Genomic DNA, 27,043 nt, shown 5'->3' on the forward strand with positions numbered 1-27,043 from the left:
TGCTTCATCTCTCTCTCAACTAAGGGGTCCTTGGCCTGAAATCGTTGAAGACCCCTGCTCTAATGAAGCCATTGTTCTTGCGATAATACAAATCTAAATATGTTTTACTATAGAGTAACAATGTAGGCCTACTGTACATGTTTACTATAGGCTACAGTAAACAGTTATTTTAAACAGTGCAAATAGCAGATCTACAAGTGACGAAGTAGGGCATTAGCCTAATCTGAAGAAAAAACAATAAATAATATACAATATAATAAAACACAAGGATGACAAAGAAGTCCCCATGAAATCGAGTTTAATAGATTGTTAAAAATAAGACTATGATGCTTCTTCTTCTTTCTTTTCTTTTTTTGTTTTTGTTTTAGCAAACATTGAGCAGAAGGAAAAGGAACCACAGTTCTTGCTGTGACAGCCACAGATAGAGGCTGTTCTCTGGGTACTACACATACACGGATGCATACAGTACAGTATGTACACCCCACAACCTAAATCGGTGGTTCTCAAACATTTTAATTTCAAGGACCTGCCATAACTCTGGGAGTGTACAAATGGTACCAAATGGACCCTTTGAACCATTTGGTTCCATTTTGCATACTCTCAATAGCTATACAGACCTGTAAGGGTCTATTTTGAACACCCTCGGGGAACCCTGGGGGTCCTCTGGACGCCACTTATAGAGAACCACCGTCCAAAATCAAATGGCCGTTAAGAAATATGTGTTCCTTTCTAATTCCCATACAGTATGTATCCACATATTCCACATGTAGGCTCATCTACACTATCAAATACACACACTAGACAACTTCTCTGGTTCTCCCTCTCACACACGCACGCACGCACACACGCACGCACGCACGCGCACACACACACACACTCCACCCAAAACGGTGGCAATAAACAGATTTAGCTGACGACATAGCAGTGTTCTCTTTAGGAAAAAAAACAAAAATAATAATCAAACAAACAAAACGAAACATGCATAGCTTAGGACAATGGATGCGCTGTTCAAAAAACAAGTTTATGCCCTGGACAGATCTTATCTCATGGTTTGCCAAAGATTTCCAATATAAGTTTCACATCATTCAACCTAAATGAACAATTATGTAAACCCACAGGACTAAAATATATATATATTCTTTTTCTTTTACAAGTAAGATGTTCCTATTATATCTTGTTCATGTATAAAGTTACATTCTGAACCAAGTCGGGCTCAATAATAATAAAGGAAATAAAATAAATACTGGAATGGCTACAACATGATATGAGGTTATTCCTTGGAAAATGGAGAAGAAATGGGCTCCTCGCCCACTGCCAAATATAAAAACAAATCTACACACACCAATTATTGGTATCCTGCTGTTATGTTACAGACACCAGCAGAATACAGACTACTTAATAAAAGTAGAAAAACAGCACAATGTGCAAAATTAAACTGAACCAGTACAATAATGATCATGATAACAATGATAACAATTGGCTTCAGGTCTCCAAGCGTATTTTCTAACGCAAAACAAAATGTGAAACAAATGAAGGGAGACCTTCTAGTGCTGTCTGGACGTCCATTATAGGTACAACACAAACATGTTGTGTAATTCAAAACATAACGGCACCTTAAAAATATATACTGTATATACATCCTTCAAATTATCATATCGAAAAGACTTTTAAACTTGATGACTGATAAAAAAAAACGATATTCATAAAATTGTTCAGTATTTTTTCCACAATTCTTCCTTCGTCCTTTGGTAAGCAAGGTGACACATGACTTGAAATAAAAGAATGTGTTACCGGGTGTTCCCTCCACGCATTTAGCATGTGTCAGTATGGTGTACATTGCCACGAGTGGCAAAACTTCAAAACTTCAAGCCGCTAACATCTTTTGTAAAGTGCCGACAAGACCTAGCATAAAGGAAGCCCCCCCACAAATTTGGTGGCACAGGCAGATTTCCGCAAAAGGTGAACAAATCGTCAGTTGAGTTTAAAGGTTAAATGGTGGAGCAGGCAGACAATTGGCTGGAGATACAGGACTTCTCCACACAAGCTAACGCTGGCATATACAAACACTCCACAGGGGCTCCTCTATACACTGGAAACCCTAAAGTGCGTGCCTGAACATTGCTTAGCTATTACCAACAACACAACGGGAACGCAAAAGCACTTACAATTTGCTGACCAAGATCCCCCAGGGCTCTGTAATTGTCCTCTCTTTTTTTCCCCCTCTACACCAAATGTCTTTGCTTAAAAATACTCAAGCTCACAACGCTCGTAGCAGTGCGAGCTTGAAGATCTGCTATTTCCGCAGAATGTTCACGCCCAGATTAGAATAGTGTTCATGCAGTTAAGTCATTGTGAAGCGGGCTGAGCAACACACAATGGTAGAACCACTTCTAAGACATTTGTTCGATTCCTGTATTTTCGCTGTCCAGTGGAAACCTCATACAGCATGTCCAAAACCGTTACTTCAGGATACAGATTCAAGAATAGCAGATCTACAAGCTCAAAGGAAGGGTTCTGCAGCTCAACTATACACCTCTAGGTTGACTTGTTTACCTACCGGGGTTTGTTCGAAACAATTACTGTATGCTTGTAGAAAACAGGAGCCACCATTTTTTTTAAATGTAACATTTTGAAGGAATTCTTTCTTTGCGAGCAAAAAACAACAAAAAACAAAAGTTAGACACTTAGCCCGGCCTAGAGGTAAGGTTAAGATCACAAAAAGTGTACAACTTATGCAACAGAAAAAAGTTGACCATGAATGCACATACAAGAAAACACGCCCAGCTAATGCACACACAAATGCAGACTCGAGGCATTCATAAAATATGCTCATTCTTACATCACCTTTCCAGTTATTGTTCCCGCTTTTTCATTTCAAGTTATTTGTAATCTGCTCACGAAATATATCCTCGCTTTTGGGTGGAAACCTTGTATGTTCCAAACCTTTCCTTTTTTAATAATTATTAGTGAAAATACCAAACTACGTTTTGTGTGACGCTAATGCTAATTTACAGGAAAAAAAAACATAAAAAGTTGAAATATGGAGATACAAGGTTTCTGCCCGACAGCAACGATATGCTTTTAACAATGCACACATTTCTCTGAGATTGTATCACTTGTATTCATACTCCTATCCACTGCTGCATTGCTTACATGAAAGCCTTTTTAATTGACAATATAATTACAGTACTTAATCAAGCTATGCTTATCCCTTTATTACACGTTAAAGGAATACTTCACCCTAAAATGCCCCTTTTTTCCCCCCTTCTATCAATTTCTCACCCCGTGAAGTGTTCTCTTTACTTTTGGATTCAAGGCTTCGTGGGAAAAGTATTTGATAGGAAAAAAAAAGTTATTTTTGGAGTGGAATATTCCTTTAAGCTGGCACTTTTCCAATGTGCACATGGGATTCTGGGGTCCTACCATGGCGGCAGAGGATGCACATCATTGGACGGATTCAATAACTCATGGTAGAACGCGTGCCAGCACCTACAGTAGGCGTAACCAACTCAAATGTGTGGAAAGAATAAAATATACAAAAAGAGAAAAAAACACTAAAAATAACTTTTGTTCTTTTTTTTTTACAAACAGGTTAGTTACCTTCACAGGTAATTATGAAATTAGGGGGAGGGGCATGCGAGGTGAGGGGGTGGGGGTGTTTGGCGACCCTGGCGGTGAGGTGGGGGGGGGGGGGGACTTGGCAGTCTGTGATTGGCTCAGTCCTGACAGGCTGTGACCTGCCAAACGATAAGGTGGCTGCGCTCTGCCTTGGTGGGGGCTGCCTGCGGCCTGCCTGTGGGCTCCGACAAGCCGTCCAACTCACTGCCCTCGTCGCCTGGAGGGAGGGGGGGGGGGGGGGACAAAGGTAGACGGGTTATAACCAGGGGTGTCACACTCTTAGCTGCCTATTAACTCATTTGTAGCCAATCCCGAGAATACTCGTGAAAAATACTCGAGTATCATATGGTGCCGATCCCGAGTATACTCGTGAAAAGTACTCTATTACTGTAACGGCGGTTCTCCTACCCTGTAGCTGCGCGGAAGGTCCTGGCACAATCGCCCTCGCCGATTCATCATCATCACGGATCCACGTGCACAAAATAGTAATCCCATAACATGGAGGCAGACGGGGAATCTCATCTTTAATGTCCATTATCTCCAAAGAACACTTTCAAAGGGGAGGATGGCAGTAGATTCTCGCTAATAAAACACATGTTGAAAAGCAACTATCCGCCATTACACAACGGCATGTTGACGACGAGCGATTCCGGTGAATGACGTGATGACGTCAAACCGGAAGTGTTTACGCAATCGACTTCTGGGCTTCAAAATAAGAGACTGGCCGCTTATGGAGCCAGCGAGAGGCACGCTGGACATTTTAATCCGTTCATTTCTGGAGCAAAAAATGAGTTAAACAACAGGCTGGACTGGGCAAAACCTAGTGCACGCGCAAATGCAGGCACGCCTGCACCCAAGGGTTTACATTGCCTTGCCAGAAGCAAACATTACTTTTCGTCCCCGGACAATGTGGTTGAACCTGACAACTATTTTGCACCTTACTGTATCTCACAGACAATGCGCTGATATTCTCGCACCTTAATGTCTAATCTCATGTACAGTACATACTTGCTGCTAAGTGGACCTACTGAAGTGCCACCACATTTGCGTCCAACCGTACACACCTGTACTGTACATATTGTACCAGCTGGATTATGCTATGTGTATACAGTACGTAGATATCTTTCATTTTTTATTTACAGATTGATTTAATTTATTTTGCTGTGTGCACGTGTAACAAACAGATACAGTACACTCCTTACCCATCCTGAAGTCAATGTAGCCCTCGCCTCCACTCATGACCAGGAAGGATTTGGGTTCGGAGGCAGCCGTGTCAGAAGACTCGGACGGCGGGTCGTCGGAGCCGGAGTCCGTGCAGCCTGGGGGAGGCATCACCTGACCTGGAGGTGGACAGAGCTCATGTCAGGCCAAAAGGTGCTAGTATAGACAACATTCAGTCCACTAGATGTCGCACTAGGGCTGCACAATATATCAAAAAAGTATTGTCATCTCAATCTCAATATCAATTACTTTTATACATCGCAATAGAGATTGTTTAACAAAATAGGTATACATAAATAAATTATGTTTTTGTTTAGATTAGAAGAAATGGTTTAAAGCGGAGCAGTGAGAAGATGCCTTGTTAAGTGGTATATATTCAATGCAAATAGCAGCTGTAGCCCGGTGCAATGTTTTCACCAAAACCATGTTGTTGGAATGGAAATACAATCCATTTTCATAAGGGTACTCATATGTTGCTGGATGTCTTATGCTGTGTTAAACCTGACTCATATTTTTTGTGTTTGTTTTCCTTTTTGTTTGTCGGTTTGTTTGTCTCATGTCGATTTTGCTTAAATTTAATTCTGATTTTACTTTTATTATTATGTATTTTTATGTATATGTATATTTGTCTTTTTAAGATATGCTTTACCTGTTTGTCTATACTATCTGAAAATTGAAAATTCAATAAAAAATACGTTGAGCAAAAAAAAAAAAAAAGATTATTATTCTTTCCTTTTTTCACACAAAAAAAAAAAGCTTTGTGGATGCATTCTTTTCTTACGACTACTCATCTACATTAAAACGTCTCGTGCCTCTCTTACCTGGCACGGCGGCGAAGAACTTGACGGCGTCTCTGTGTCCGTGGAAGCAGAGCTGGGCGTGGGCCATGGAGCAGAAGGGGACGAAGCTGCCGGGGGCGCCGCTCTCCGTACCGTCGTCGTTGTACACGCGTACAGCAGCACCAGGATGTTTGGACACGATGCCTGTTGTCTTGTTGACTGTAGGGATGGGACGATAAGCGTTATTATCGTTTATCGTGATATCGTCCTCCATCATGCACTGGGATCAATTCACCTTTTATTAGCCGAGCTGCATATCCGGTACCACTTAAACCCTCTATAATTGGAAAAAGGTACTTATAATATACGTACTTGATAGTCTTTTTTTCACTCTCTATCTAAATGTCTTTGCCAGAAAATAGCCGATCTACTCACAACGCGTCACAACGCAACGTGTTGTTAGCTTGTAGATCTGCTATTTTTTGACAAATGTTCCACCCCAGGATAATGGATTTTGATTATCACGATAATATCGTAAATCACAATTTCTTTTGGCACAATAATCGTGATATGAAATGTTCATATTGTCCCATCCCTAGTTGACTGCAATGACAAGGGGACGCGAGCAGTGGTGGACACAGTATCAACTAGAACTCCACTCTGTCGAGATGCCAACTTGCTCTTTGTGCACAAGTACTGTAGGCCTATGGCCTATGCCTATGCCACTTTTGTTTATGAAGCCTAAAAGCCAATGTTTATTACATATTTCAACATTGAATGCAAAAGAAAACACAATTAAACCGTTAATTGTCAATTAAAATGTCATAAGCAACAAGACATACACAAAACCAAGTTATTAGCAGACGCGCGCGCACACACGTTTGTTTGAGGGAGATGACTTCATGGTTTCGCCACTGACTTGACACCTGAAGGGGAGAGATCAGATGCCAGACCCAAAACCATGGCGAACAAGGCAGTAGAAACAGAACCGTGAAAAGGAGAGAAGGCAAAAGACGAGAGGAAGAGGCACTACCTCCCGTAACTTGATGAGAGAGAGAACACGGCAGGAATAGACACAGTGGAGATGTTAAGAAGGCAAAATATGCAACGAGGACAAGATGCAGACGTACAGTAATGCAAGACGCTTGTTAGAGAGAGAGACAGAGACACACAGAGAAAGAGAGAGAGAGCAGCTGCCTATGGTATCGTCGCAGTCAGGCAGAAACATCTTATCTCAAATTTCTATATTACTTTCTTGTTGCGAGGCGTTGTGAGCATGTAGATCTGCTATTTTCACAATTTCTGCCTCTAATATTTGTCAATTTGGCCAATGTTTAATTTGTAATTTTAGAGGTATTAAAAGGTCCTTAAATTGTCACTTTAGAAATGTGTAGATACCCTCTATATACTGTACTTAAACATACTTTCTACCAAAGTAGCGTTTTGAGCTGGCAGATCGTCTATTTGTGATATTAATTTCTTATTCTTCTTTTTTTAAGTCAGTTGTTATGTCTGTCTGTGGGTTTTTATAAACATTGAACCAATGAAAGGTACTGTAGGAACACCAGCTTGTGACTAATTAATAAACAATGTTGGGTCCACTAGAGTTTCCCCAACGGTCTTGGACATAGCTCCAAGGTTTCCACCCACAGCAACGATATCTAAAGGCTGACACATTCTTCTTTGCTGATAGAGAGAGAGAGAGAGAGAGAGAGAGAGAGAGAGAGAGAGAGACTGATGTGTAATGGCAGTGGTTCTCAACCTGTGGGTCGGGAATAATATTGAACCAATGGAAAGTAGTAAAAAGTACTTGGGACAAAACCTCCTAACTCCACACTTTCTGCCAAACCAGAAGTGTTATTGAAAACCCTTTACGTCTGTGTGTTGGTTAAAATAATATTGAACCAATGAAAAGTAGTAAGCCCTTCGGTCAAAACCTCTTAACTCCACTTCAGCTCATTTTCCCGAAGATGAACATTTTGGAGTTAGGAGGTTTTGGCCCGACAGCAGAGATATGAAATGTAATGCCTCAACTTTTAGTGCTCGTCAGGGTGGGGGAAGGGGGGGGGGGGGGTCCCCAGTTAAAATATGATTATTTTGGGGGGTCGCGGCCTGAAAAGGTTGAGAACCACTGTGTAATGGTACTGTACAGTAACTCACCCCTAAAACCTCTCAGTGAGTGTCCATGCTGAGGACCTGTGCCTTTGGTGAGAAGTGGATGGAAGAGGGAGGACAGGACAGGATGGAGGAAGAGGATGAGGGGATGGAGGGAGGAGGAGGAGGAGGAGGAGGAGGGAATGAGGTTGGTGACAAATACATGGCTTCCCTCCCACAATGACAAGTAACGTCTTACGGTGACTGCTGCTCGTTTTGATTTAAGCTCTTCAGAGGTGCACATAGAAACAAACACACACTCACGGTCACTCAGTTATCGATGCGTCCGAAATTGAATTAGCCTTATTCACGGCCCGCCCACCTACTTCCGTTTCTCAGTTTTCCCCGGGTGCTGACTTCAATTTAGAAGGGGAAACTATACTGGACTTAAAGCCAACAAATCATTATTTCTAACAGTAAAGTAAATTATAGTGCTTTGTGCCGTTTAGTGTCTTGTGTTCTTGATCATGCTAGCCGTATTTTATACTTTACTATTCGGAAATTGCATTAAATTTGCGATTTCTGTGCTAACTCCATAGGCTATGGTAGGATTTACCCCTTCAAAACGGGACTTCAGCACCCAGGGGATGCTGAGTGGGCGGGTCGTGAATAGGGCTAATTACTGTAAGTTGTGTTCTAAAATGAGATATTCTTGAGGGTTAACTGGCTGTACCGTTAAAAATATATATATTGGGGGAGGGGGGCTAGAGTTAATTTGTCATCTTGGCTGACAAATTTAAACCATTTACTGACAGGACCCTTGTGTCTTGATATTGGATATATCTGATATATCAGATGAAAATACATACATACGGTACATATAGAATAAAATACAAAAAATATATATAATAAGAGCACATGATGAAGTAGCAATGTTCTTAATCATTTCCAGTGGTGCCGACTATTCTAAAGTTGAGCCGATTGTCGGTGTAAGTGAAAACTATATAGAGGGTGTTATACCACGTCTGGGCCTGGGGCTCAAGTGGTCGATGGTCCTGGCCTTGTGTGAGATGTGAGAGTGGTGGGTACCGTACCTTCGGACAGCGGGATGGAGATGATGACGCCGTTGCCCGTCCCCACCCACAGCCGGCTGCAGGACACGCTCAGAGCCGTGATCCTCACAAAGGAGAAGCCCAGCTTCCCTGTGCCTGGAGCGCACGCACAAAGACATGGATGGAAGAGGTCAATGCTTGTGGAGGTCAATGCCTTTATGTCCTTTGTTTTGTGTTTGTTCTTTGTTTATTCCGTATTATTGTGTTTTATTCATTAGTATGAAGGAGGTTTTATATATCATAAATTACAAAGACGCGGTTGCGTGTCCTTTTTCTCTATCTGAGTACAGCTGATCTAGGACAACACTGGACAAATCGGCATCAAACTCAGCATGAAGAAGACAAGACATTTCACCTGTCAAGTCTGCCTGTAATGCAGTGGTCAAAATTTCATTCAAAATGTCGTGCAAATGTTTTTGCTACAACACATCCTGGAATACAAGACTCATTATTATGGCATCCGTATTACTTGTCTTAGTTTTTTATGTATAATCGTTCATTTGCCCCATTAATGCATTTAAAAGTAATGAATGTTTTAAATTACTATTCCAAATTATTAAAAGCACATTTCCCTGGCATTGCGGATACTAGTTCAACCGATATATTATAACTATGAGTTCAATTCAAAATATTTCCAGGAAGTTAATGACCGTGGGGATCCTGTTACTATTGGTGGTCAGCAGGCGTACCAAGCATCTTGCTGACGTAGGGCTCAATGTCCACGTCCTGGAGGTGCTGGTAGGTGTGGGCGTGGAACAGCCGCAGGGTGGAGTCCAGACGGATGGACACCCAGATACCGTCTCCCACCCAGGCCAGCTGCCGCACCTGGCTCTCCTTGCGGGGGTGGGCGTCAAACGACTTCTGCTCGGGGTGACACCGAATATTAAAATATGATTATTTTGGGGGTCGGGCCTGAAAAGGTTGAGAACCACTGTCATAGAACACTAGGTTGTCAAGCTTTTCTGGGTCATGGCTCATTTGGAAACCCTGAGAGAGTCTGCGGCCCGACCCGTCTGACCACTCAACCCACGTAAAACCCCACGTGGTTGGTCCCTCAGGGCTCTATGCTAGTTTCTTTTCTGTTTTCTGTTATTGTGGGGAAAGAAAATATGGATGCTGAGGTTTGGTCGTGGACTGTGTAAATTATTCAGAGCATCTTTATTTTATCAGTCAATCAATTGGGTTGCGGCTTGGATCAATGAAACGAACAAAGTATACTTGTATCACAATGAAAAACGTTTTTTTTCTCTTTTTTTTTTACATTATGTTTTATTATATTATGATTACAATCTGAAGTGTTTTGACAATTATTTGGGGGCCCACTTGCAATAATCTCACAGCCCACCAGTGGGCCCCGGCCCACAGGTTGAGAATAGCTGTAATAGAAGACATTACACAGCAATCCCATAGTATTAGTTGAGATATGGACAAAATCAAATATATCAATGACAAATTCCTCTATATCAATATTTGGCCGAAAATATACAGTAGCACTGGGATAATAATATCAATTTGATTTATTCAATAAAAAAAGAAAACAGCAGATCTACAAGTTCACAACACATCACAAGGCAGCATGTTGTGCGTTGCAAAAACCATAGATGATATCTAGTCACAGTATCAGACAGGATTTTACAGCTGTACAGGCCATTTTATATAAGTGGATTACCTGCTCTATGGGATCCGCCATAAGATTGACATAAAAAGACGGGTTTGAAAAACAAGACAGCACTCAAGCAAACGTTCGAAACTACCTGAAGAAAAAAACTAATTTCAGTGACAGAACATGACAGGTTGTGACAAAACATGGCAGCCCTACCTCTATCCTCATGGCCTTGGGCTGGATGACATAGATCTTGTTCCTGTATCCACACCAGACTTTGTCATGGACCACAGTCATGCAGCGGATGGAGTGGTGAGGCCGGCCCAGGTCCAACAGGTGATAGTTGGTCAGGTCCCACTGACCGTCTGCCATGGAATGAGACGAGAATATAATAATAACCACCCTAAAGGGCGAGGTCGCACCATGTCTTGGCCATCTGGCCAGTGCAGTATATCGGACCAGTTACCCATATATGGAGACCCCTGGTACCCATATATGGAGATCCATGTACTGTATATGGAGATATGCTGTGAGAGCCCAAACATGCTTACTCAGTTATTGCCAGACCCATGAAATGGGTAGGCCTACATAAGCAAATGTCGGTCTGTCCGGGTTTTCTATATAAAGCAGGGGTCTTCAACGTTTTCAGGCCGGGGACCCCCAAACTGATGGGGAGATGGAGCAGGGACCCCCTACCACCTCGTAGGTTGGGGGGGGGGGTTTGGGGGGGGCGGGGGGGGGGGGTGGGTCGGGGCTAGTGGGCTACGACATATTTTTTAACATGTACAAGTTATAGCGAGCAGGGTGGCCATACCAGTACCACTCCCATTTCTAAACATAGGCCTACTACTTATTAACTGAGATCCAATGACAATAATATCAACAATCTGTCAATTGCATAGTATGTATTCAAGCTATTCAAAATGGATAGAATCATGATTTATTTTTTAACATAAATGTGGAAAATGGCAAAAAAAAAAAAAAAAAATTGAAATCTTTTTTTTTTTTTAAGCAACAATTTCGCGGACCCCCTGCAGTACCTCCGCGGACCCCCTAGGGGTCGCGGACCCCCTGTTGAAGACCTCTGATATAAAGGGTATATATGATGATGACATGATGATGACATGCCTACAAAAGGCATGATGTCATAAATGATGATGACAGACAGGGGGTCTGGCACAACCAGGTTGACCTGGTCTAGTTCATTAAGTGAAAGTCAATCCCTTTTTATGCCCATATATGGAGATCCCTGTCTGTGGAACCAGCCACAGAGATATAGGCTTCCTCCTTCCCATATGAAGTCCTGTTAGATATGGGATTAATATTGATGACATCAGGGATCTCCATATAACTAAGGGCATAACAGGGATTCTGATAGTGTGGTTCCCCTGACATCACAGTGATGTCAGAGCGTCAAACCCATAGACCGTAAAAGAGTGTACACGGATGGACGTAGACATGATGTGCCGTTCCTCAAACTAAACTGCGGACAACAATGGAATTTATATAAAGCTTTTCTAAATACTCAAAGTCACTTTACATATGCTTGTGGGAGGTTGGGGGACAACTTTATTTGAGGAAAACATACATATAAAAGCAATACAACTACTGAAGGTCTTATTGGCTAGGAATGGACAATATGTATTATGAAGATTTTATATAATTATGTTTTTAACCACTTTAACCACCTAAAATAGCAGATCTTTAAGTGACAGCATGGTCACAAGGCGGAACAGATCACAGCTTGTAGATCTACAAGCTATTATCTCAGTCTGCGCTATCGCTGTATGACAAAATATAATGACTTAACGAATGATGTGGTCTTACCAGCGCCTCTGTGGAATATTGCTAGTGTCCCGTCTGCCAGCGCCACCAGAACTCTCCCTTTCACATGCCTGGAACAAGAGTCACAATACAGTTTAATAAGTGGGACGTTTGTCCTGTAACAAAATAAAGTGGAAACGAATGTCTTTCTGCATGGTGAGCACAGGAGAATATCATTGTTGTCGGGTAGAGACGTTCGTTTTGTATTTATAATTTTAAAAATGATTTAAACTAGTGCAAATAGCCGATCTACAAGCACACAACGCCTCGCGGTGTGAGGCGTTGTGTGCTTGTAGATCTGCTATTTTCACTCGTTTTGTGCGACAGTCTTGTATGATGAAGCAGGGCTTTACTTTACGAAAAAAAAACATACAAATTTGACATTTCTGAGATACAAGGTTTCTGCCAAACGGTGTTGATATGAAGGCCACTCACACAATGTTGAGGATGGAGTCCTTCAGCTTGATGGCGTGAAGACACTTCCTCCATCGAGCCACAGACGAGTGAACGTACAGGCTACAAGAGAAAAGCCCACCCAGAGAGAACAAATCCATTCTTTATTCATTCATTGTGAACAAGGCCTTTGGGCACAAGTGCCTCAAGCGGCGTAAAAAAAAAACCCAGGTTTGTTTCATACTGTGGGACTCGTGTGGGAGGTACAGCTGCCGTGGCAACTGAACTTCCTTCGTGGGATCAATTAATCTAGATATAACAATCAGAGACGAAAATAAACTTTTGTTTTCCACTTTACCGGCCTGATGCTGCGTTCACACTAGAAGCTACAATGATACAGACTACCATTCATTTTCAGCAGAAGTCAATGACATGAGGATACAAAGACACATCCCACGTTTGTAGCTGCTACAAAAACTACAACAGCTACAAAATAGTTCAGCTGCAAAGATACAAATGCTGTAGCTACTGTGTAGCTTGTGCTGCGAAACTTGTGCCACTTCAAGGTTCCGTATCTTCGCCCTGATGGCAAGAGGTCGAAGTAGCGATGCAGAGGAGGATCAGTGTCATTTGTTATTGAGAGTGCTAAGCGTGTGATGGCCTTATTGTTCATATCAACAAGTGTGGGTGTGGGAAGTCCGATGATCTTGGAAGCAATACGGGTGTGGACAGTATAGTGAAGAAACATGCAGAGCAGTACAACAGAACAGGTTGAATAATGCTTTATGTGCTCCTCACCATCCGTTCTGAGCTCCCAGCCACATGGTTGGCAGGGCGCTGCTCATTCTCAACAGCTCCCCCTCAGGCAGGTCTCTCTCTTCAGGCAGAGACACCTCACCATCCTGCTCTGACCCTCTGGAACACACAACACAAACACAGAAACTCGTCGTTGTCGGGTGGAAACCTTGTATGTCCAAAACCTTTTGTTTTGTATTTATCATTTAAAAAATGATTAACAATTGTGAAAATAGCCGATCTACAAGCCCACAACGCCTGAAAAAAAAATACACATTTGAAACTTGGAGATACAAGGTAATACAGATACAGTGAGCAAAGGTATGCGTGTGCCTCACACTTCCTAAATGGGTGGTTCTCAACCTTTTACATTTCCAGGACCTCCCATAACTCTGAGAGTGTACAAATGACGGGTCCATTTGGTTCCATTTGTATTGAATCTAGAGTTCTCAACAGGCCTGAAATTGAAGGCCCGGCTTTAACTGGGCCGGCCCGAGGCCCTACCCGGCTAGCCTGATTTCAGACTCAGCTGAAGCTTGAGTCTGACATTGTGCCCTGTTTGAACGATTTCTGGAGGGGAGGGACTTTGACTTTCGGATTGGTTATTCGTTAACCCCACCCCCATCCCCTGCGCTCATTGGAGGAGCCGTCATTTCGGCTCCAGAAATCGCTCATTATGAACACAATTCCAGACCAGAGAAACAGTCCAATCTGAGAGGGGGCGGGTCTATGGGCCGGCCCTAGGCCCTACCCGGCCCAACTAATTAGCATATATTTTAGGCCCTACCCTACCTTAAATGTTGGGTCGGGTTCGGGCAGAATTTGAGAACTCTAATTGAATCATTGCCATAGCCTCTGGCTGTGGCCCCCCTTTTGCTGTCCCCAAAATAAATAAATAAAATATCAAAGATAGACAATCGTTAAGAAGGTCGGCTATCTTTCCTTTTTCGTTTTGAAATAATTGTGAAAAATGTTTTCAAAAGCCCTCACCTCTGGGCGTCTGTAGGCGAGGAGTCGGTGGGCGAAGCGATGCCCAGCGGGTCAGTGAACACGTGCTCTGTGTAAATGCCCGGCTGGCTCTGGTTCTGAACCTCCTCCTCTCCCACCTCGCCCGCGCCGGCGTTGGCCTCCTCCGTCGCCTCGGTGGCCTCCTCCGCCGTGGGGACGCCGTCCTCCTTCGGGCTGGTCTCTCTGGACAGCTCAACTAGGGATGGGACGATACACGATATTATCGTTTATTGTGAAAAAAAACCTCACGATACGAATCGTGGAGATTTAATTCATCGTGAAATCGTCCTCCGTCATGCACTGGGATCAATTCACTCTTTTATTTGCCGAACTGCATATCCTGTACCACTTAAAAACTCAAGTCAGTTGATACAGGACCCCCAACATGATATGTATTTGGCCACAGACCTCCATAAGCAAAATATGTAGTTCCAGGGACTCCCCAGAAGCAAAATTTTAGTTACAAATGTTTGCTTTAAAAATACATATATTCAAAGATTTGCACACATTTTCACGACTTTTCAAAAATAGCAGTCACGGCAACCACATTTTGCATTTTTGCATTTCCATTGAAATTATCAACCACATCAAAGTGAACACACTTAACTTGCGTTCCATTACATACAGTAGAATACAAGTTTTAAGACACTTTAAAGACCACAAAAAAAGCATAGTTTTTCAGATTTCTTTCTTGTTGTGCAGTCTTTGGTTCAAATCCCACTCCTCCTGACCTGTGTCACATGTCATGCCTTTCCTGGGTGATATGAAATGTACCTGAGCTGGGGACGGCACTGAGCTCAGCTGGCTGGTCGGCACCCGCCGAGTTAGAGTTGACTGTCCGGGGCTCGGCGGTGGTTCCCTCGGGTGCCATGGCACTGTCGCTGCCCGTGGAGCCCACGCTGGCCACGCTGCCCGCCAGGGACACTCCGTCACCCTGCTGGCCAGCCTCGGGGTCCTGGGGAACCTCTGCACCCGCTGGATAGTCAGACTCCATCACACCTGAGACAGAGGAGTCAACACAGTACCACAGTCAGCTGAACAGTGAGACAGAGGAGTCAACACAGTACCACAGTCAGCTGAACAGTGAGACAGAGGAGTCAACACAGTACCACAGTCAGCTGAACAGTGAGACAGAGGAGTCAACACAGTACCACAGTCAGCTGAACAGTGAGACAGAGGAGTCAACACAGTACCACAGTCAGCTGAACAGTGAGACAGAGGAGTCAACACAGTACCACAGTCAGCTGAACAGTGCCACACAATTGCTACAGAGTTGGTGAATACCCCCCCAAAATACGGAGTCACTCTATGCAGGTTAGAGTAGGCAGACAGCTTTATCGCTCTTCTCACTCTGTACCAGCCTGAATATCCCCTCCTGGAGGCTTAATAAAGTGCTATCCTATCATTGCCGGATGATGAAAAGTCATATTTCATATCATGTCTATGATAGATTTCATAGATTGTCTGCATATAACATATTTTAATCCAAAGTGCTTTACAATGTATGCCGTCCGTCCGTCTGTCCGTTCGTCCATCCATCCATTCACACATACACCAGTGAAGAAGGCAACCATGCAAGGCACCAACCTGCCCATCGGGAGCAGTTTGTTGCTCAAGGACACTTCAACACAGGGCGCTGGGGATCGAACTGAAAACCTGATGGTCTATCTCTTGAGCAACTGCCACCCCTTATTTGAAAATGATATCTTATTATTGGGCTTAACCATAAATGCATTGTCCTCTAGTAAACTGAATGCATCTAAATCTGATCTACACACTGGTTAGTTTCATTTCCAACTGCTATGAAGAACACACCAAGCGTCAACTTGTTTAAGGTTTTTGTGGAGAAGACAGGATTTCAAGGGAAACATGGCTTCAGGCAAAACAATGGAGTAGTACAACCAGTGGTGCTTTGGTGAATTTATCTTTGGCAGGGCACTATTTTGATTACATTGCACAAAATGTTGCTTAACGACTGGAATAATCACTACCCGGCCATGCCACACACAGACCAACACAAACATACAAACACACGCACGCACACACACGCACGCACGCACGCACGCACGCACGCACGCACGCACGCACGCACGCATGCAAGCACACACATGCTCACACCTTAACCCAGTATCTGCACATTTATAAAGTGACAATTTAAGGACTTTTTAATACCTCTAAAAGGACAAATATTAGAGGCAGAAATTGTGAAAATAGCTGATCTACTGTACATGCTCACATGTAGATCAGCTATATAGAGCATGTAGATCAGATATTCTCACAATAGAACCGTGTTATACAAAATGTAATGCCTCAACTCGTCAGGGTGGGTGGGGGGGGGTCCCCAGTTAAAATATGATTTTTTGGTGGATCGCGGTTGAGAAGCAGTGCCTTAACCTACCGGGTACACTGGCGATGCATAGGACGTGGGTGTTAACCTACCGGGTACACTGGCGATGCATAGGACGTGGGTGTTGCAGGCGTAGAAGCTTTCCAGCAGGTCGGAGGGCTGGCTGGCGTCCAGCACCATCACCTTGGTGGAGGAGTGTGTGCTGGTGCACACCCACACCCTGCTGGAGATCTCCTCCTGCTGGACCGGGGAGCTCTCCTTCTCCTGCTCCCCCTTCTCCTGCTCCTGAGGGACACAGAGACTTCTATTCACTGCCTTACTGTGAGACGAGGATCTATATTCCTCACATGTTATGAATATGGGCAGCCCAACTCTGTGTGCGTGAAGTTACTGGCCCAAAGTCACAAATGTATTTTTGGCCTAAATCACAGATGTACAGTATCACAGATGACACATAACGGACGATTGAAAAGGACTTCCTTCCTAACTTAGACTGACGGAACTATTGCTGTATTGACTTTGACCTCTAAGGACCTTCCAGGGAGAGTGCTCATGTGCGTCTTGCGGTGACACGCTTCCTAGTTTCTTCTTCTCTGAGCTGTTTTTTTTTCTTCACACTGATTTTTGATTAGGTTGTGTTGGTAGTTTCTGAGTATTTTGCTTAGTTTAACAATGACAGTGAGATACTTGTTGCACTAACTAGCATTGACTGCTATGGTCTCTTTTTGTAAGACACATTATATACTTATATATTATTCACCCCTCTATTGATGCACCTTCTCTTTATTGGTACTGTACTGCTCTTGTTTTTTCCTCTTATCTATCTTTTTGGAGCTGTGTGCAGCTCCCTATACGTGGCTGTGTGGGTCTGTGTGTGGGTCTGTGTGTGTGTATGTAGCCTGACTTCGGCGCGTAACTAGTGCCGCACCATTTACGCCACTCGCGCAATATATACATCAAAATGTGCGGCTCGGCCGGGAATGGTGTTCTATTACCTTTCGTTCCGATCCGCCTTACCATGCCGACGTAATCGGCAAAAAACGACGCTTAATTGTCCCCATTGACTTATAATGGGAAAATGCAAGAAATCACTTTCAAGTATTTTTCTCTCGTAAACCATAGGAGCTACAGTTTCAAACCTCGGAGAGGAGATTCATAATGATTTTAAGAATGAATCGAAAAATAATTACATCACTCGGCCTCATGGTGGCGCTATAACGGCCCACTTTACGTTTTGCCCCGTAACTCTTGAACCGTAGATCGGAAAATTAAAATTATTTTTTCCCTGGATTCCTTGGGTCAAGACGCATCTCCCCATATAGGCCACGCCCATTTGCGCCAGGATAGATTTTCCGCCATCTTGAATTTTCTCCAAAACACACGTTTTGCTCCTTTTCCTACATATTTTCTTCAAATGTCACAAAAATCGGTACACATGATCTACACACACACACACACACACACACACACACACACACAGCTCCACTTCACACGGGTGTGATTTTTTCTTACTTCTCTGTAACTTTGTAAATAACTGTATACTGCTGTGCTACAACTGGACAACTGAATTTCCCCCTTGGGATAATAAAGGTATCTATCTATCTATCTATCTATCTATCTATCTATCTATCTATCTATCTAATGCAGGGTATGACAACATAAGATACACTAGTCCAGTGCAATTCCAATTCCCCTAAATGTGGGCTTATGCTCAATGAGGCCAGGTAGTTGTGCCTAAGGACACTTATTATTTGTTCCCTTTCTTGGTGTACCTTGCTCTTTACTGTACTCTGTTCTTGTTTTTTTTATTTTCTTTATCGTTTTTCGTTTTTCTTACTTCTCTGTAACTTTGTAAATAACCTTATACTGCTGTGCTGCCTCTGGGCAACTGATTTTCCCCCTTGGGATAATAAAGGTATCTATCTATCTATCTATCTGGAGGTTGATTCTCGTGCATGCAGCAGAAGTAGAGTTCTCAACAGGCCTGAAAATTAAGCCCGGCCCTAACTGGGTCGGCCCAAGGCCCTACCCGACTAGTTAGCATACATTTAAGGCCCTACCCTACCCTAAATGTCGGGTCGGGTTTGGGTATGGTCGGGTTCTCATTACTCTATCACAGATTAATAGTAATAAAATAATAAATAAATATATTTTCTTTTTTGATTGAGCCCAAGGCCCGACCCAGCCCGACTAATTAGCATACATTTTAGGCCCTACCCTACCCTAAATCTCGGGTCGGGTTCGGGTATGGTTGGGTTCGGGCAGAATTTGAGAACTCTAGTACAGGGTGTACATTCTGTCAAAGACATTTTTGAGGGGATCACTGCAGAGGAGTGCCACATGGGACCCGCACACACACACACACACACACACACATACAGTACCTTGCTGTCTTGCTCCAGTTGGTCCAGACTGCTCAGGGAGCCCTTCCTCTGCTTGAAGGTGTCAGATACCTTCCCTCCAGACAGGTTGACGCCTGCAGCACACCACAGCTGGACAATAGGAAAATGAAACGTTATTCACAGACTTGACATCCAATCATTTTGTTTTACAACGAAAGAAAGAAAGAAAGAAAGAAAGAAAGAAAGAAAGAAAGAAAGAAAATAGAAAGAAAGAAAGAAAGAAAGAAAGAGAGAAAGAAAGAAAGAAAAGAAAGAAAGAATCTGTTCAAAAACGTTCTCAACTAAATTTTCAAATTAAAAACAGGTTACTGTATAAGTATATTTGTGTTTCATTTTACAATTACAATTTACAATTTAGGCATTTAGCAGACACTCTTAATCCAGAGCGATTTACAATAAGCAAGGTAAATACATCAATACATCAATACATCAATACATCAAATGAAAATAAATAGTAATAAAAAAAACACACAAAAAAAACACAGGTAGACCAAGCACCTGTTCAGTAAAATCTTTGTAAAATAAATAATCTAAATGTCCAAAGCACAATTACAATCTACCTTCATAGAAGCATCTTTCTGGTCCAGAGGTCGAAGATAAACTGGTACAGGCAAGTTCATTTTGTTCTCTGGCTGACCCCCGTTTGCCACCTGTCCCACCAACACAGAGCCACAGAGAATATCCATTTGAAATTTTATGTGCTGGCAGATTAGCAGAGCCCCTTGAGCAAGCAGGAAACATTACCCGAGTGACATTACTCTGGGTATTTCCTCACACTTTACACTGGTCGATCTAGAGACACAAAACACTTAAACCTACTAACCCTAGGCTACAGTCCTTTTGCTGGGCATGGCTTACTGTCTGTTGCTCAAATTTTACTCTTACCGGTATGTACCTGTACAAAAGACGTAACAATAAAGTACAACCTTGAACCTTGAACCTTGCTCATCTGTGAGGTCTGAACTAGATGTTATATTGATATTATAGTTATTTAATTGTATTAGATATGTGATATAGTTTACTTTTGGTGAAAAAGAAAACTGTATATATTATATTGGTTGATATCGGAATCGGAAATTAAGAGTTGGACAACATCATAAAATCCAGTATCAAACAGAATAGGCAAATATTAAATGTTTTGGCAAAATTAGCAGACCTACAAGCTTGCGGATGGGGTATTTGCAAGCTTGCAGCCAGCTAGTTGCACCTGACCTCCCACCTTATATTTACTGGGCAGGCTCCAGCCGTGCGCGGTGACCCGTCCATCCTCCTTCTGCATGTGAGCTTTGACCTGTCTGTACTGTGCCCTCTTCTGCTCTTTGCGGGATGGTGAGCTGCATGGGTCCATTCTGAAGAAGACAGAATTAAATCGCTTAGCCCAAGTTTTCTGTGATGATATTGCAAAATAACGTAAAACTTTAAAGGACAACTTTGTTATTTTACAAGCGTTCAAATGGGACGTGTGAAATTATAATAATAATGATGAATACAAAAATCGCATGTAAATGTTTTGTTAGGCTAGTTAGCTAATAATTAATTCTCTGAGAGTTTGTATTGTTTTCCAGGGCAACCCAAATGTCCCCCAAAGCCAGACAACTATTCCACAATCTCTGAATGTCTGTAACTACTGTACGTATCCTGAAAGAACAGATGTTTTTGTCATTTCCGTTCATGAATATATTTTAATTTTAAATATCTTTAAAATCCTTTTTTTGTGTTTATTCCCATTTCTGCTAACCATGAAGCTATACGGTACAGCATATACTTAGACTACTTTGACAGAGTAGGACAAATGTATGCGACTAGCCGACTACAAACGAAACGGAAGCACCTTAGTTATACCATCTTAATTTTTTGCGCTTCTGGTGCACAAGTGTAGACTGTTTGAGAACTGTCTCGAGAGACTTGACCCATTCAGACCAGGAACGCATTATTACGCATTATTACTTTAAACATTATTTTATGCTTTAACTATTAAAAAATAGCAGATCTACAAGCTCACAGCGTGGCACCGAGTGCCGCGCTGCGAGCTTGTAGATCTGCTATTTTTTGCTTTTGAAAGAAATGTATGTTTCTACGTCAGTGGTTCTCATGTCAAGGACCCCTAGAATTATATGTATTTGGCTGCCGACCCCATCTCAAAATATGATGTATCAGGAACCCACCAGAGGCAAATATCTGAGTTAGAAATGTTCACTTTAGAAAAAGATATATTCAAAGATTTGCAAAAGGTTTCAAGATTTTTCTAAAATAGCAGATCTACAAGATTGCAGCGCGGCACTCGGTGCCGCGCTGCGAGCTTGTATATCTGCTATTTTACAATAGCTAAAGTATGAAATAATTCCAGGTCTTAAGATCCCAGCAGTACTCACTCCTCATTGAGGAAGTCGAAGGTCTTGGACTTCTCGGTGGGGAACTGGGAGAAGGTGCTGCTCCTCTTCACCAGGCTGCCCGGGGCGTTGTACTTCACGTTGGACTGGGCCTCCGCCTTCTTTAGAGCAGGAGGGGTGGAGGAGGAGGAGCTAAACAGCCTGCTGAAGCTACAGGGGTCCAGGCCCGGGAGGTGGCAGAGGGAGACGGCCAACGGCGGTGCAGAGAACGGGAAATTACAATGCACAATCTAGGCAGACGCTCTTATGCAGAGTGACTTACAATAAGCAACGTACTAATCACAAACATAGAATGCAGAGAGACAGGGTAGTGACTAGTGCCTCAAGAAACCAAGAACCTACAGTAGCATCTGTCTAAACAATATACTATCAAAATAACAACGTGTACATTGAAACTAAAGGATGGCAGTTAAACAATGGTAAACAATCTGTCTAAATTTCATTCTTAAACAAATTTAAAGGACAACTTTGTTTCTTTACAACAGGCAGAAAATTGGGAGTGAGTTTGGAAAGAGGGGGAGAGCATGGAGGGAGTCACCAACGGATCAGTAAACCAAGGCTCACCCACTGCCACCACCAATCACAGTACAGTTAAGCATGCAGGGGGTCTGGGGCAGGGCTTCTCAACTTTTATTTTAATTTCAAAAGCCCCCAGTTTGGATATTCTGTACATTAGTCTATGGACCCCCATTTGATACCACGTTTATCCCAGGGGACCCAAACTACAATGTAAAATCATCTGTGTTAATTTAAACCTGGGAGTTACAGACCAATACGCAAGGGAACATTTGGATCCCTGGTGGCCCCCGGAGCCAAGGTTGAGAACCTAGGGTCCCGAACAATACAGTATGCAGTATGTGAAAACAACCATGTGTGTTAAAAGTTTGGCATATCATATCCGAACTGTGCTGAAGCTGCAAAAGAACATCCTGCCTTTATGCTGTCCACTGTCGGACCTGTTAACTCCTGTAGAGTAGGTGTTAAGCGACGTGCGCGTGACGTCATTAAAATTGTGTCCACCCCAAAAAAAGAAGTCAACAATGCAACACTGATGGAGAGAAAACATAATGGAGAAGGACAGATCCAGGTTATCCATGATGGAGAAAGTGATGGGGGATGTCGGGGGAAAAGACAGACTGAGATTACCTAATGCTGCCAATTCAATAGCACATCCCCGAGAACAAACAGAAAAGGAAATGTAACAGCTGCTAATTTGGAATGGGTGTATAGTGTAAAAGAAGCATATTTCAGAAAGAAACAAAATGTAGAGGAAAACGCTTCTTGGTTTAAGCTTTTTCATAAATTAATTTGAGGGGACTTACAACTGCCAGATGCTGGATTTTTTCTTCTCTGTGAGAGCAGGGTTCTCCCGAGAGGCCCTGGGAAGAGAAAACAAGGTTATCGTTGTTGTCGGGCAGAAACCTTGTATCTCCAAGTTTCAAATTTGTAAATTCTTTCGCAAAGTAAAGCACTGCTTCATCATACAAGGCCGTCGCACAAAGGTAGTGAAAACAGCCGATCGACAAGCACACAACGCCTCGCACAGTTTAGAGCATTTTAAAAATGATAAATACAAAACAAACGGTTTTGGACATACAAGGTTTCCACCCGTCAACAACGTTATATCACTACATTATAATATGATGACTACATAATATAAGACATTCTCTGGTAGACTGCTTCTCAAAGTCAGGGAGCAGACCGCATGCCATCTGCAGCATGCTGCCCTACATTTCAGACAACTGTTGACATATTAGGGGGAAGGTATTCATACAAAACAGACAATTGCAGCGCAGGGACTCTAAATCTTTCTCTTTAACCATTCCTTCAAACCTGGTTTAGTTGACATATAAGGTAAATGGTTGTGTTTAGGCATTATGTTTGGGATGATTAAATCATAATTGATTTACCCTACACTTGTCTTTTAGAATGTTGGAATTGCAATTTTACTAGAACTAACCATATGCACTGACCAGTAGACACAAGCGAACTGCTTAGCAGCTGTCTCATTGATTGTGGCAAATCAAACAGTATAGGCTAAACCCGAGAGAGAATCTCTCTCGTCTGCGAGCCTGCGACCTCACCTCTGAGTGATGGACGAGAAATAAATCCTTTTTCAAAAAACATCTATGTTATGTTCCTTTTTAAACAATAATCCAAATGTGAAGTTTTCATGACAGTTTCAATCAATCAGCTCTATCCATCCATCTCATCACCTGATCATCTCTGTCCATCGCACAGCCTCTTGCAGCTCCATCAGTCTCTCCTTGTACTGGTTCCTCTCCATCAGAACACGAGCCATCTCTACCCTGGTGAACCGCTTCCTCTGGGCAGTCGGCACGTCACTCTGTGGCAGCGCGCGCGCACACACACACACACACACACACACACAAACACACACACACACACACACACACACACACACACACACACACACACACACACACACACACACACACACACACACACACACACACACACACACACAGCATTGAACCTCAGCATCCATATTCTAGGGGAACATTATCCAAACATGTCCAATCTCCAAGGTAGATAGGGCATTTTTGTCAAAGAAAATAAGTGTTATGGCTAACACAAAAAGTGTAACTAAGAAGATTAGTGTTCTCAGGGAGAGTGTGTGTGTGTGTGTGTGTGTGTGTGTGTGTGTGTGTGTGCGTGCGTGCGTGCGTGCGTGCGTGCGTGCGTGCGTGCGTGCGTGTGTGCGTGCATGTTGGGTGTGTCAAACACAGTTTAAATCATAAAGAAGACTCACATCTTCTTCATCTTTAGATTTCTGCTTCACTTCCTCCATCTCCACTCGAACTCTGGAAAATATCATGCATTTACAGTAAATATATGTTCATACTTTCAGCTCATATATGCTATATTTAAACAACATAAAGTATGCTGTACTGTATTTGAAAACTAGTGACAATTAAGTGAAAAGCCACGTGATTGTCTTAAGTACCAGCTCTTATGCCTTAACTTTAAGGCCTGTGCATACTGTCTCAGACCAACAAACTTTTGGCCAAATTGTCAAATATTAGAGGTGGAAATTGTGAAAATACATGCTCACAACGCCTCGCAACGCAAGGCGTTGTGAGCATGTAGAGACCGTGATATACAAAATGTAATGCCTCAACTCGAGGCCTGAAAAGGTTGAGAACCACTGGTCTAATACTGACTTCTTGAGCTCCTCCTCCAGCTCTCTGTTCCTGTCCTCCATCTTGGCCCTGGCCTGCAGCAAGGCCTCCATCTCCCCATGCAACACCTCCTTCTCACAGGCCAGCTCATCCACCCGCGCGATCAGGTCATTCTTCACCACGTTCAGAGCATTCCTGTGGAAAGGAAAGGGATAGAAAGGTTTTGTGTCTGTTTCTTAACACCTGATGTGTATATATGTCATAGTATATTAGAGAAACAGCACATTCGAGACGCGGAGCACTCGTGGTGCGGCACGGGGCGGAGCAAGCGGTCGCCACAACAACGTACTCCAGGCGGTGCGCCGCTCTATTGTCCACGACACTGCGAGCGGCTACCGAAGCCCCCCTGTATCCACGAAGCCCAAACGAGTTACGAGGCCCCCCTGGGTCCACGAAGCCCCAAGCGGCGCGAAGGCCAGCGGACCTTGGTCCTGCTCTTCGCCCCCGAGCGCCGCAGGCGCGAGTGGCCGCGAAGAGCGGGCCAGGGCCGCGCGGCCGGCGGAGCGCCGCGCGAGTTACGAAGCCGTGGTGAATGCAATCGTTATATTTATGCCCAGGCCGTAAGGCCTGGGCAAGCGCACGTTAAACGCCCTGTCCAAGTGACTACAATGGAGCTAATGGCTAGGCTAGGCTAGGCTAGGCTAGGCTAGGCTAGTAAATAAAGAGTAAACACTTCCGGTCTGCGGCGAGTTCAAAGCGTGACGTAACTCTCTTATATACACTCTGGTGAATGGCAGAGCAGTGGCTGACGTCGCCATCTGGTGGTGATTAGTGTGTGGTGAACGTCAAAACGAGTGCTCCTTGACAACTTTTACTGGTTTCTTGAACATACTGTAACATATACACTTCATTTACATTTTATAAATTTACTATTTAGAATAAATGTTCATTTTCATAGTTAGAAGCACATTTTTCGGCTATTTAGACGTGAATAAAGTTTTTTTCTCTTCCATAAAAGCATAGATCAGAGAAAAGGAGCTTCAAAGGTTGCAGGATGCATTGAATTCAATGCAAAAAATCGCCGTCTGTGCCGAACGTAAACAAAGCGCGGCACACGGCCCGCGGCCCACTACGGCCCAATGTCACGGTAAGGCCCAACAATGTTTATATTAAAATAGTGCCGGTCTAGTTCTGGATAGGCACCACACATTGCCGCGCCCGGTCCGAACTAGTTCGGAATATGCACTAGATGAGTTAATTTACTGTGAAATTGTACGTCATACACTGGAGCTGAGTTGGCACTGTACTTGAACCATTTTTTTTTCGTTTACACCAAATCCTATTTTTAGCTAATGTTCCCCCCAGAATATGGATGCTGGGTGCAGGTGGTTAACAAAAGTGCCATTCTAGAGTTTTATTTACAATTATTTGGGGCAAAATAATCGTGACATGAAATTGTCATAGCATCCGTTCCCTACTGATTAATATTGTGCTTAGTAGGGACAATTGTTTTTTGTTTTTGTTTTTTTCTTTATCAACTTAAGTTTTGAAGTATGTAATAGCTTAAACACTGATGCTTCCGAATAGCGTACCACTTACTTTGTCTCCATTAGTTGCGTGTTTTCCTGAATTAGATTCTCAACTTCACGGCCCATACCTGGAGACAAAACATTATAGTATTGGAATTTTTTGAAGGAAAAGAATAATCATTTATTTCGCAACAATCAGCTAGAGGAGTGACTACATTCCAACTTAAGCTGTGCAAGTACAGATAATTCATTAATACATTGAACCAAACTAAAACTCACAATAAAAAGACACAACATGGGATGTGAAATATCTTCTGGGGTAGATATTTGTAAGGGTTCACAAACTTCACAATAAAGGAGCTACAGTATCTACTGTACAGATACAGAACCAAGCACAACACTAAAACAACACAAGACAAGACACGTCACAGGACTGGAGAGGGATGGAGAGAGCGGGTGAGGTCTTACCAAGCAAACTAAGGTCTGAGAAAACCATGCAATCCAAGTCAAGCACGGAGAGAGAGAGAGAGAGAGAGAGAGAGAGAGAGAGAGAGAGAGAGAGAGAGAGATGGAGAGTGTGAGACAGAAGAATGGATACACTGATGGAGGAGCCATAGCCAAATGTTTAGCTGTTGACTCCATAAGCAATGAAGAAGAGAGGCTGTCGGGTCTATAGATAAGACAGGGCCAGTAGGAAAACAAATAAACGAACAAAACCACAGGCAAAATATTAAATCCGTCAAAGGAAAAAGAGTTGGGCCCTACTTTATGCCTCCTTGTTAAAA

At 43.0% G+C, this 27,043-nt stretch overlaps 1 protein-coding gene across 3 annotated transcripts in view; it reads right to left on the reverse strand.

The window, feature by feature from the left end:
• Positions 1 to 281: 281 nt before the first annotated feature.
• spag9a (sperm associated antigen 9a) overlaps positions 282 to 27,043 on the reverse strand; it is a 59,585-nt gene continuing 32,823 nt past the window's right edge. For 2 of the 3 annotated variants that reach the window (XM_080725104.1, XM_080725102.1), the window contains 22 exons: positions 26,329 to 26,386; positions 24,772 to 24,924; positions 24,360 to 24,411; positions 23,803 to 23,933; positions 22,909 to 22,965; positions 21,569 to 21,736; positions 20,416 to 20,545; positions 19,757 to 19,846; positions 19,179 to 19,286; positions 16,887 to 17,079; positions 15,222 to 15,446; positions 14,430 to 14,643; positions 13,443 to 13,559; positions 12,687 to 12,767; positions 12,255 to 12,322; positions 10,644 to 10,792; positions 9,514 to 9,685; positions 8,807 to 8,920; positions 7,779 to 7,820; positions 5,661 to 5,837; positions 4,821 to 4,958; positions 282 to 3,835 (listed from right to left, as the gene is read on the reverse strand). In XM_080725104.1, the coding sequence (XP_080581230.1) occupies positions 3,717 to 3,835; positions 4,821 to 4,958; positions 5,661 to 5,837; positions 7,779 to 7,820; positions 8,807 to 8,920; positions 9,514 to 9,685; positions 10,644 to 10,792; positions 12,255 to 12,322; positions 12,687 to 12,767; positions 13,443 to 13,559; positions 14,430 to 14,643; positions 15,222 to 15,446; positions 16,887 to 17,079; positions 19,179 to 19,286; positions 19,757 to 19,846; positions 20,416 to 20,545; positions 21,569 to 21,736; positions 22,909 to 22,965; positions 23,803 to 23,933; positions 24,360 to 24,411; positions 24,772 to 24,924; positions 26,329 to 26,386 (2,756 nt within the window). In that variant the 3' untranslated portion in view covers positions 282 to 3,716. The remainder of the gene's footprint in view (positions 3,836 to 4,820; positions 4,959 to 5,660; positions 5,838 to 7,778; positions 7,821 to 8,806; positions 8,921 to 9,513; positions 9,686 to 10,643; positions 10,793 to 12,254; positions 12,323 to 12,686; positions 12,768 to 13,442; positions 13,560 to 14,429; positions 14,644 to 15,221; positions 15,447 to 16,886; positions 17,080 to 19,178; positions 19,287 to 19,756; positions 19,847 to 20,415; positions 20,546 to 21,568; positions 21,737 to 22,908; positions 22,966 to 23,802; positions 23,934 to 24,359; positions 24,412 to 24,771; positions 24,925 to 26,328; positions 26,387 to 27,043) is intronic. The other variant, XM_080725103.1, reaches the window with a different exon arrangement.

The sequence above is a fragment of the Nannobrachium achirus genome, assembly GCF_963921795.1.
Source record: "Nannobrachium achirus genome assembly, chromosome: 4".
NCBI lineage: Eukaryota > Metazoa > Chordata > Actinopteri > Myctophiformes > Myctophidae > Nannobrachium > Nannobrachium achirus.